At 40.6% G+C, this 12,076-nt stretch overlaps 2 protein-coding genes across 9 annotated transcripts in view; one reads left to right on the forward strand and one right to left on the reverse strand.

The window, feature by feature from the left end:
* Window positions 1–8,914, reverse strand: part of LMBRD2 (LMBR1 domain containing 2) — a 55,091-nt gene extending 46,177 nt beyond the window's left edge. For 2 of the 5 annotated variants that reach the window (XM_019930153.3, XM_019930152.3), the window contains exons 1-2: window positions 8,719–8,914; window positions 8,224–8,415 (exon numbers count right to left, since the gene is read on the reverse strand). The gene's annotated coding sequence lies outside the window, so the exon portion shown is untranslated. The other 3 variants (XM_019930150.3, XM_073802055.1, XM_019930151.3) reach the window with 3 other exon arrangements.
* A 187-nt stretch (window positions 8,915–9,101) lies between these two features.
* The window catches only part of SKP2 (S-phase kinase associated protein 2), a 71,857-nt gene continuing 68,882 nt past the window's right edge, over window positions 9,102–12,076 (forward strand). For 3 of the 4 annotated variants that reach the window (XR_002175357.3, XM_019930148.3, XM_019930149.3), the window contains exons 1-2: window positions 9,102–9,278; window positions 9,787–10,058. Coding sequence is in view for 3 of the 4 variants with exons in the window: in XM_019930148.3 (XP_019785707.1) it covers window positions 9,235–9,278; window positions 9,787–10,058 (316 nt within the window). In the remaining variant the exon portion in view is untranslated. The remainder of the gene's footprint in view (window positions 9,279–9,786; window positions 10,059–12,076) is intronic. The other variant, XM_004313933.4, reaches the window with a different exon arrangement.

Genomic DNA, 12,076 nt, shown 5'->3' on the forward strand with positions numbered 1-12,076 from the left:
GCGGCTGGGCCTGTGAGCCATGGCCGCTGAGCCTGAGCATCCGGAGCCTGTGCTCCGCTACGGGAGAGGCCACAACAGTGAGAGGCCCGCGTACCGCAAAAAAAAAAAAAAAAAAAAAAAAATCACATTTAATAAACTACTTCATTATTTCTTTATATTATTGAAGTAGTTTCTTTCCATTCCTCTGTGGATTTCAACCAATATTTTCATTCTTAAATATCTAAAATTGAAACCCATTTGTCACTCTCTATCACCATATCCTGCTATATTTTTCTTCAAAGCACTTATCCACCTGACATAATGTATATTCTTTACTGTCTCCCTGAAAACACCCCCCAACACACACACACACACACACACACACACAGACTCCATGAGAGCAGAGACTTGACTATTTTATTCAGTACTGTACCCCATGTCTCTAATAGTGTCTGGCATACAGTCACTATTCAAAAAATATCTATTGAATGAATAAGCCAATGAATAAAAAACGTTACTGTATGCTTTAGTATATACACTATTTTTTATTACTGCTGACTTCAAAGTCAATGTAAAACTCTTGTTATTGTCCCCAAAACTAATTTTACAAATACTTATTACAACTCAAAAGGCTTAGAACTCTGCTCATTGCTACTACTCAAAATTTCAAATTTCATTTTCAAAGAAACAACTTGTACCATCACAATAACAGTGAGTTAATCTTATTTTTAAGTCAAGAATAGGGCTTCCCTGGTGGCTCAGTGGTTGAGAGTCCGCCTGCCGATGCAGGGGACACGGGTTCGTGTCCCGGTCCGGGAAGATCCCACATGCCGCGGAGCGGCTGGGCCCGTGAGCCATGGCCGCTGAGCCTGCGCGTCCGGAGCCTGTGCTCCGCAATGGGAGAGGCCACAACAGTGAGAGGCCCGCATACCACACACAAAAAAAAATAATAGATTAAGTGGTTAGGTGACAGCTCGATGTAGAATGCACTGATGAAAACTGTTACCATCTTTAAGATACAGCTTTTTTAAGAAAAAAATCACCCAATGTGAATTTAATATAATTATCATATGAAAATCCCTTTATGGTTGGACCTCGATACTTATTTTGCCTGAAATTGTCCAGTGCAAGGAGTATGACAACCATGGAAAAAAGAATGGATATCAGAGATTAGCAAGGAAATGCTAAGGCATGGCAGACCGTTGATGGTCTATTACTGAAGTATAAGAAAGGATATTTGTTAAGATTATTCAATAACATTAGAAAACTACCATAACATTAACTGAAAAACTAGATTCACAGATTTTTACATAACATGCATAAAAATAAGAATGAATGAACAACAATGAAATATGTGGAAACATCGATAATAGTTACATAATAAGATTATGGGTATAAGCAAACAACACAATCAGTTATAAAACAATCAGTTATAAACTTGCTGCTAGTTACTATCTTTTTTATAACAGCTGTCAGTTTTTCAGTCTGATTCATAGTACTTTTAAATGTTATAGTGAATAAAAAGAATTATGGATCCTTTATTCTAGTATAAAGAAATGATTTGGTTACATCTCTTCCCATACTCAGTGTATTTGTCTCCTATTGCTGTTGTAAAGAATTACTGTAAACTTAGTGTCTTAAAACAACACCCACGTGTCATAGTTTCTGAAGGTTAGATATTTCATAGTTTCTGTGGGTCAGATGTCTAGGCACAGTGTGGCTCAACTGAGTTCTCAGTATTGAAATCAAGGTGTCAGCAGGGGCTCCTTTCTGGAGACTCTAGGGAAGAATCCATAGTTCCTTCAGGCTGTTGGTAAAATTCAGTTTGTTATGGTTATAGGACTGAGATCCTCATTTCCTTGCTGGCTGTCAGCTAGCATTTGCCCTTAGTTCTAGAGGCTTCTTTCTGGTCTTTGCATGCAGCCCTATATACCTCAGAGCCAGAAATGGCTTGTCAAATCCTCTGCATGCTTGAAACTGCTAACTTTCTCTTCTGCCCTTTGCTTGAAGAAAGTTCTGCTTTTAAGGGTTCATCTGATCTCACTGGGCCCACCTGGATAATCTAGTCATATTTACTGGTTCCACAGGGATTAAGGCATAGATATCCTTGGGGGTCTGTTATTCTGTTCATCACACCATTTATTTCAGTTCAAACTGAACACTTGTTGCCTTGTTATGACAAAAGGTTATGCCTAGGGGGTCCCATGAAACTAGAAATGAAAGTTGGGATTTCCCTAACCTGAGATGAGAAAATAATAGTTTTCAAGTACATATCTTTGACCTTGTACCTAATTTTAAATAAGGAATTTTTTTTTACGGTGCAGAATGATAGTAGTTTCCAAGGTTCCTTACGAATTCCTATAGCCTGTTTTAGTTGTTTCAACTGAATAATTTTCTGTTCAAAGCTAGGGGTGCTGTATTCTCCATCTGATTTAGTTATTTGTATATTAAATTCATAAAATAATTATCAATTAAAATCGAATAAAAATAAAGATTGGACAACTCAAGTTTGGTGTATTAAAAAAAAACTCATTGCCAGGGTGGACAGCAATTTGGCACTAGGTATCGAAGAACTTAAAAAAAAAGTATATATCCTTGTGGCCCTAGCAACACTTCTTCAAATAACTTAGAGAAAAACCAAAATGGGAACAAAGATTTATCTACAATATTATTTTTCACAGCAGCATTATTTAAACATAAAAACATAGAAACAACTTAAATGTTTGTACTAAATAGTTCACCAAGTCTTAAAAATGTCCACCAGTCTCATTGTTGTCCATTACCTTTTTGACAAAAGCAGCCAAGCGTTTCATAAATCACTAATCCCGCTAACCTGGCCATGACCTATGGGAGCAGGGATCTGTGTCTGAGTCAAGGACCACCTAACAGAAAGACTCCATTACAGACAATGATTAAAGGGGCCCACCAGATTCCTCCAGCCCAGAAGAAAGGTGAGACCCAGAGGCACACTTTAGAGATGTAAAAAGGGGCATGGGTGGGATCTTAGGGAGTATACATAAGAAACGCACATATATGTATGGACAAATATACATCAAAATGCTAAGTGGTGCCACAACGTAGTAAAGAGATGACTTCTATTTTCTTTCTTGCTCTTTCTTTGTATGTGTGTGCTTTTAATTTCAAATGATAAGTGTATTTTTTGTAATTTTAATACTATTTAAAAATCAGTGTAGTAATATGAAAGTAAAACACATAGCAACTAGACAATGAAAAATTTTGCTGTAGTGTTACCAAGTGCCTAGAATTACAACTATTTTAAAACACAAATGTTTTATTATATTACTGTAAACCTGGGTTCCAAATCCCAACTCTATTTAATAATTGTGTAATTGTATGCAATTTAAGCTGTTGAATGAGGATATATGATCACCTCACACAGGTTGCTATGAAGATCCAGTGAGTTATAAAAGTAAAACACCAAAAGGAGTTCCAAAGTAGATCTTCAATAAATGCTAGTTGCTAATCTCCACTTCCTTCATACCGTGTGCTTCCAGAAGATAACTAGTTGCCTCAATGGTCTCGAAGTATAGCTTTACCCTAAATGGTCTTCCCCCCCAACCCCCAAAAAACCATGAATGGATGGATACCAAATGCTTTTTGTTTCTCATTCTCTGTGGTTACCACAGCTTGGACCCACACTCATTCCTATAAAACAAAAAATGATGTTCATGTTCACAGAAATTGCTCCCCTTGCCTCACCTGACTAAGTAGGATTACCTCTCTAGGTCTGTAAGATAGCCCAAACACCCCTTCATCTGTCCTTTGTGTTCTGTCCATTGTAAAGAGATAGAACACATCTCAAAGCCATGTCAAGAAGGTACACTTGACACACCAACGTCATATAGAAAGACATTGCCATTCTTCTAGGCAAATGATCAAAATGGAGGTGAAGCAAAATGGATCATTTGCTGAACTGTAACGATGTGCAGCTATGCAAAAATATACTTGGGGGCAAAAGGGCAAATATTCCTTTGACCACAACAATGGTCCTTCTAATGATATTCTTTATCAAAATAATGTGTTTAGGCTAAAAGGCAAAAATAAAACAAGAAAATGCTAAAATTTGGAGGCAAATCCAAATTTAGCTCCATGTGATTAGAAATGAAAAAGAGGCATAAAGCTATCATAGGTGGGCATTAACGCCACAGCAGCAAAAGTAGATTTTACTTAAAATCAAAATGCCAATTCATTCACTCATATTTTAGTACCTAATATGCAGGCACAGTCTACCTTTCAAAATATCAGTTCTGAAAGTTTTAAACATTTAAAATCCAATTCAGTCTTTTACCAATCATCAAGATATTATACAATACTACCTTCAAATGCCTTTCATGAGTTTGCTAATGTTACTGACTTGGAGTACTATTTCCTGAGTATTTTATGGTTGATGATAGTTTTTCAGGCTAAACACACTTTAAGTAGAAAATTTAGAGGTTAAGATCATTTTGGAATCTGAAACATCCCAAATATTTTCAAAAAAAAAAAAGGGGGTGGGGGAAGAAAAGAAAAAGACAGGAAGGAAAGATTGGTATCAACTGAACAAGAGAACAGGACAAAAATTTTGCCAAAACCTAAGATTCTGAACTGAATTAAAAATTTCCAACTAGAACCTAATGATTCATCAGACAGTGTTAACTTAAATATGTATCTTTACTCAGACATGTGAATAAAAACTAGGAGACAACTCGAGATCCAAATAATGAAAAATCAAAAGAATCAGAACTAGATGTAAATAATGAAAGTCAACAATTCTTTACCACCAATCAAAATTTAAACCCTCCAAAGATAATCATTAATCCCATGTTTAACGATTTCAGGTATAAGGAGAATTCAGCTTAGGATACAGATAGAATACCACAAAAGAATGTAACTCCCACTCTAAAAATGCAAAAAAGGCGTAATATCTTTTGAAGCCATCTTAAAAAATGAGCTGAGTTGGCAAACCAACCAGGTGAAGTGAATTCCAAAGAGCAACAAGCCTTTTGAAGAAAGATGGACATATACAAACTGTTCCACCTTTGGCAAGGCATGAGAGAGGTAGCAACCAGTAAGTAGGCAAGAAGAAAACAACTGGAACTGTAACGGATCCTTAAAGATTTTAGGTAAAGAGATTATAAGACTTACTTTGGTAATTAGAAAATAATCTTTAGAATCCTTCCTAGTAACAAAATAGTTTTTTAAAAAAACTAGTAGTTAATATTTTGTGTGAGTTTACTAGATTCCAAGCATTGTGCTAGTGCTTAACATGCTGTATCGAATTACACTTCACAGCCCAGTAAGAAAGGTTAGTAACCTTATTTAGTAGAGGAGAAAATGGCACAGAGAGGGTAAGAAGTGGGATTCAGAGGCATCCTGACTACAAAGCCAGGCTCACAATTAGGATACCAGAGTCTCTGCTCCAGTCCAGACATACTTTCTCAATGCAATTTAGACTGTTTAAATCATTTCTTTTGCTCAGTTTTCATTTGTTCATTTCAATGAACAAAGTAGAAACGTTCTCCTATCAGTTATTTCTTTATATATATAAAGACAGTGCTAATAAAGTCATGTTTAATATAGAATTTAACTAAGCCTTTTTAACTTTGCAGTTTTAAGGCTGCCATAACTTAAGTATAATATATGACTCTAATCTACATGGGGAAAGTAAAAAAGAAAACAGAGCATATCAGAATTGGGAAAGAGCCCTTCTGTTCTTGCCCCAATCTGCCCATTATAGAGAGTATTAAACTGCAGAGAACTACTTTAAAAAGTAGATCTTTTAGACCTACTTTAAAATTAATTGAGGGGCTTCCCTGGTGGCGCAGTGGTTAAGAATCTGCCTGCCAATGCAGGGGACACGGGTTCGATCCCTGGTCCGGGAAGGTCTCACATGCCACAGAGCAACTAAGCCCGTGTGCCACAACTACTGAGCCCACGCATCACAACTACTGAAGCCTGTGCACCTAGAGCTCGTGCTCCGCAACAAGAGAAGCCACCGCAAGGAAAAGCCCACGCACCGCAACAAAGAGTAGCCCCCGCTCGCCGCAACTAGAGAAAGCCCGCGTGCAGCAACAAAGACCCAATGCAGCCAAAACTAACTAAATAAATAATAAATTAAAAATAAATAAATAAAAATAAAACTAATTGAGGGAAAAGGAATCTTTTGAAACTTGATTAGCAGATAAAAACTTCTTGCTATGTAACTGTTCTTAGTCTTTTGTTCACCTAAGCTAAATAACATAAAAAAACACTAACAAATCTTAAGATTTACTTCATGCTATGATGGAACTAAGGAAAAAGCACATCACACTTCTATTTAAATAGAATCTCTTTTGTCACATTTGATTTTCAAAAAGAACAATAATATACTACTGAATATATATATACATATAAGCTATATACATAGCTTATAGCTGAATGTAATTTCTAGTCCTTTTTGGCCTGTCCTATGCCCTAATATTGAATACGCTGTAACTAACTATGCTCTTGCCTCTTGTATGAGAAACATTTTCCCAATTTACAAACTCACTTTGTACTCTATCTGAAACTTCTAAAGAGTACTAGAAATTACTCTAATGTCATTTGCAGACATAAAAAAAAATGTAATTGATTTGTCCTAGATACTGATCTAGTAATTCTACTTCTAGAAATATGGTATACCTCTCTCACTAAAATGGGACATGGGGTGTGCTGAGTAGATTAAAAGAATAAAATTAATCAGGAAAACAAAATAATCCACATCAGTAGCAATCATAATGCAGTTCTTGAAAAGACCAAACAGCAACCTCTATGTAGCTGGTAATCTCAAGTCTTCAATGGACACAATTCCTTATATTAAAGTACCAATTTACCAAGTTAAACTTTTACTTACTATATTAAGAGAACAGCCATTATTAGAAGGAATGCAGAAAAAAATTATTCCCATTTTAGTATGCTATTTTTGCTGCCAGAGCAAACTGTTAGTGAAATATCTATTCTACAATTTGAAGACTTTGATTTTCCAAGTTGACAGGCTCTCTCTGAAGTCCTATAAAGGACCTTGTGCCCACTAATTCAGACATTCCAAGTATTCTGAAAACTAGAAATGTTCCCTAGCTCTCAGGCTAAATCCTAGTATGAGGATATTTCTTATCTTTAAATTTAGAATCATCCCATCTGTTAGAACTTCCTATCTATAAGACCTCTATCTAAAGTGGCCTCTCCCAATTACTTTATACCTCAAAACTTTGTTTATTCTCAAATATTTTAAATATTTTTTTCTTGTTTGTTCTTTCTCCTTCATTAGCTTATAAGCGCCCTCTGTCTTGTTCACTTTCCTGAAGGAGACTAACTTTTTTATGTTAAAAATATTTCCTCTGAGTTGCAATTTTAAGGGAAAAGGATGTAGATTTCAAGCGAAGGTAACTGCTTAAAGGTCACTTTATGTAAAAAATCAGAACACTGCATTTAAAAGTATTTTCCAGGTAACATTAGTTTAATGAATTGTGAACATTCAGCCTCATATTCTTCATCTGGTTTCAATCAGACTCAATCTGTGAACAGATCCCTTCTTTACACCAATTTCACCTAGTTTCAGGAACAAACTAAAGGTTCATGAATGCTTTCCTCTGTCAAAAGGTGGTTATTTTTCAAGCTAAGCATCAAGCCTGAAACAAGCACGTACCCAAACAAGGGAGGTTTAATTCCAGTGTAAATCGAAGCTTTTTCTTTTTTAAAGAAATTTTTTTTAAAGCCCCTCAATTAATTTTTTAAAGTAGTGGTTATTTTTCAAGCTAAGCATCAAGTCTGAAACAAGCACGTACCCAAGCAAGGGAGGTTTAATTCCAGTGTAAATCGAAGCTTTTTTAAAAAAAAAAAAAAGAAATAAAAAGGCATGGTACACAGCATACTTAAGTAATATTCTAATATATTTATGACGCTGGGTTGCTTACTTCTGAACCTTATACATCCTCTCCATTTTTATTAGGGGTGGAAGCTATTCCCCTATCTCTCTTCCACCGCTTTCCCAGGGTCACAGTTACAGTACAGTTTGCATAATGCATTTCGCACGGTCATCCTACCCGGAGTATGCCACTCTCTCTACTCCAACCAGCTCCAAACTCTTCTCCGCGGACAGAGGCTAAAAGCAGCGTGCTTTCAGGAGGCGAGGCAAACAGAAAGAAGCTGGTTGAGAGTGAGCAACCGAATGGCTTTGCTGGCAGCGCCTAGTGTTGCACTGAAAGCCCTTTGCAAACAATTACTCACCTTATTTGTTCTCATGTTAGCATGTATGAACCTTCTCGAGGCTGCAAGGGGATGCTCAGCGTTGCCACTGCACACAGGAACCACCGTGATCTCCTGCTGCCCTAAAATTAAACCGCCGCCTCTCTTCTGAACCGCGTTTTCGTCTACAAAGCGCTTTCACACGCGTTATCCGATTTGACCCCGACTCCAAGCCTGTGAAATAAGCGTCGCTTGCCACAGTGCCTATTTTACAGATGAAGAAGGGATCCTGTCCACAGACCTAGTGCTAAGGGCCGCCCTCTCCCCGGTGGAGAACGCAGCTCCGGGCAGCGGGGAGAGCAGGTGTGACGCCCGCGGCCGCAACCTCTCACCTGGCCGGCGGAGCGGGTCACCGCCTCCACTCCGGGGACGTGGGCCCCGCGGCGGCGGCCTCTCTGGGTCTCCGGGGTCCCTCTCTCTCCGCCCGCGCTCCGCCCCAGACCCCAAAGTGCCTCACGCTCTCCCCCTCAGGCTCACCGCCCGATCTCGCCGGACAGCCTCCAGAAAGACCGGGAAACCCCGCGTCCGCCACAGCCGTCCAGGGTCTGGGACCCACGCTCCCTGGCGACGGCGGTGGCGGTCACCTGAAGGCCTGCGGGTTCCGAGGAAAGGAAAACCCGACGCCAATCAAGCAGCTGACATTTCCCAGTCAGCCCGAGAACCGCCCGCTTCCGCTTCCCCGCCTACCCTGTGGGCCGTCCGGTCCCGTAGCCGCGGGGGGTTGTGGGTATCCTGAAGGCGGGCAAAGCTATAAGGAAACGAAGTAGTAGCGAGGCAGCCGCACTACCAGGCAGGGCAGAAACTACAATTCCCAGCAGGCAGCGGGGCAGCAGACGGCGGCCGCGGAGGAGAGCGGGCAGAAGAATTCTGCGCGCGCGGCGGGGATGGAACGTTGATAGAGTTCGCGGGTCTAGCTGCTGGGGGCAGGAGCCGCACGCAGTGCGCCGCCGCGCGCCAAAGCGGGAATCCAGGAGGCGGGCACCTCTGCAATTAATGCACGCATTTAAAACTCCCGAACCTGCGGACGCCATGCACAGGTAAACCGATTGCAAAAAGGGGCAGACATGAATGGACCGTCTTAATTCCTTTAGGCCGCGAATTTTGCTACTTGCTAATATTGTTAGTAATGCTGTAATGTGAATGGTTGCTTGGCCTCTTCTTTGGGAAAACGTGGATGGGTGGATGCTTTAGCGCGGTGATCAGCGTGCGATTTTATTTGGCTTCCCTTATTGGGCTTTCCGGCTGCTGTTTTCAATCACTGTATGATTGCCCTCCCTCTTTCCTTGTCTGTTCCTTCCACTTTAAGAAATTCTTGAGGCCTTCTGCATGATCGTAAATCGAAAAGACTTTTCGAAGTGTTCGATTTGTTCGGTTATTTTCTCTTTTATTCTTGGGAACTCACCGCCGGCGCGTAGAAATGCAATTTAGTTAGCTGCTGTGAAAGTTTTCTGCAATGAGTAACTTGCAGCTTCCTTTAGGCCTACCTTGGAATTATTTACGGGTGTGTTTTTGAAAGGAACGTGGGGCTATTGTGCGTTTCTGCAGGAAACACCTCCAGGAGATTCCCGACCAGAGTAGCAACGTTACCACCAGCTTCACGTGGGGATGGGATTCTAGCAAGACTTCTGAACTGCTTTCAGGCATGGGGGTCTCCGCCCTGGAGAAGGAGGAGGTGGACAGTGAGAACATCCCCCAGGAACTGCTTTCAAACCTGGGCCACCCGCAGAGCCCCCCACGAAAACGGCTAAAGAGCAAAGGGAATGACAAGGACTTTGTGATTGTCCGCAGACCTAAGCTAAATCGAGAGAACTTTCCAGGTAAGGTATGAGGGTAAAACTATCAGTCCAGTAAGTGGTGGATTAAACTATTTTGTTGGTAAACCTTTGTTCAGGGGCCTTTAGGATGGGGCCCTTTTAAAATTGCTGAATTCTGAAGTTATTTTCCAAAGAAATGGGACAACTCATTGTCTCTGAAGTTTACAGAAATGTTGGTATGTGTATCTCTTAAGGGGCACGACCAACTTTTAACCCATGAAAAGACACTCCATACTCTTTCTTTAGGAGGGACTCTGCCTGGTCAAAGGCCAGCTGACTGCCACTGACAACTGGGAACAAAGCGATGATCCTCTAGGATTCTTTTTGTTTATATTCTGCTGCTCTGTAGCCCTGGTTGAGCTTTTTGCCGTAATCACTTTAGTTATTTGTCAAGGGTCTGCTAAAGTGAATGTTGAACTAAGGGGAGGAGACTTATCTTCCCAGGTCCATTCCCAAGTGAGATTCTTCTGTATGCTCTGTCTTCATTACTAACCGTGTTATCTGTTCAGTTCCCCAACCCCCAAACCCGAAGGTTAGTCAGATTCCCACCATCCCCCAACATCCAACCAATCATTGAATCTTTCCCTCTTGTCTCCTAAATATTTCTCAGGCTCTCATCATCTCTTGCCTGATTACTGGAATGGGCTCATAATTCCAGCCTTAACCTCCCCAGATCCATCCCCCAGAGCTAGAGTGAACTGATTAAAATGTAGAACTCACCACATCATTCTGCTCTTAATAGCTCCCAGTTCCCAGGCTTCTCAAGCAGGTGAATAAATGCCTCCCAGAGTGGATCAGAGCCCCGGGAGTACTCAAAGCCCATAAGGTAAACATAGTGCATTGACCCGGGGTTATCAGTTTTTCCTGCTGGCAAGCCATGTAAAACATTAATTCAGCAAATATTTGCTGAGCACATTCTGTGTGCTAGGCATTGTTCTAGGTGCTGGGGATACAGCAGTGAGCAACACAAAGCATTTCTACCCTCATGGAGCTTCTGTTCTAGAGAGAGGATGCAGTAAACATAAGTCTGGTGTGTAGTATACGAGAATAAGTGCTATGGCTAAAAACAAAAATAGAACAAGCCAAGAGGGATTGGAGGTCCTGGGGCGGGAAGCTGGTTTGTAGGGTATTAAGGGAATGCCTCGCTTGGACAGTGAACTTTAAACAAAGGCTTAAAGGAGATGAAGGAATGTGCCATGCAAGTATCTTGGAGAAGAGAGCCCCAAGCAGAGGGAGCAGCTAGTGCAAAGACCCTGGGGCAGAGGAAGGTTATGTTTGTTCAAGGAACAATAAGGAAGCCATGTTCCCAGAGTGGATGAGCAAAGGGGAGAGTAGTGGGAGACGGGCTAGAGGTGCTATTGAGCAGAGTTGTGATGTGACCTTTTAAAAGGACACACTGATGTGATGAGACTAAACTTTGGGGAGTTGAGGGTAAAAGCTTAGAGACTTGTCGAGAGGTGTGGGAGTAGTATAAGCAGCCGTCAGCTTCTGGATAGATCCTGACATTAGAGTGGACAGACTTAGGAGATTTGAAATTGTCTGTAGAAGAGGTTATCATAGTCTAAACTGAAATTGGGTGGGTCATGATGGAGAAGAAGAGACAGAGTCAAGAAATAAAGATGAAGTCTAGCAGAGCCAAGGTAAAATAAGTATATTCCTGAATTCCCCCATCTGGCTTTCTTTGAGGACGGTTGATGGGTTGGTTGGTTGCTCGCTTGCTTTAAAAAAAAAAAAAAATCTGTTTTTTTGGCTTTTGACCTTTTCTATATTTGGTGTTGGATTAATTAGAAAGGCAGTGAAGGATCATGGTGAAGTCAGGCACATCTGGCTTCGAATCCCAGTTGTGCTGTTTACCAACCTTGGGAAGTTGTTTGAGCTATCTGTTCCTCAATTTCTTTGTGAAATGGAATAGTAATACCCACTTCATGGGTTACTGTGAAGATTAGATGAAAGAGTATACATAGAGCCCTTAGCATGCTGCCTGCACATAACACTCAACAAGTAAATCCAGTTAATTTGGT

This window comes from Tursiops truncatus, chromosome 3 (assembly GCF_011762595.2).
Source record: "Tursiops truncatus isolate mTurTru1 chromosome 3, mTurTru1.mat.Y, whole genome shotgun sequence".
Lineage (NCBI taxonomy): Eukaryota > Metazoa > Chordata > Mammalia > Artiodactyla > Delphinidae > Tursiops > Tursiops truncatus.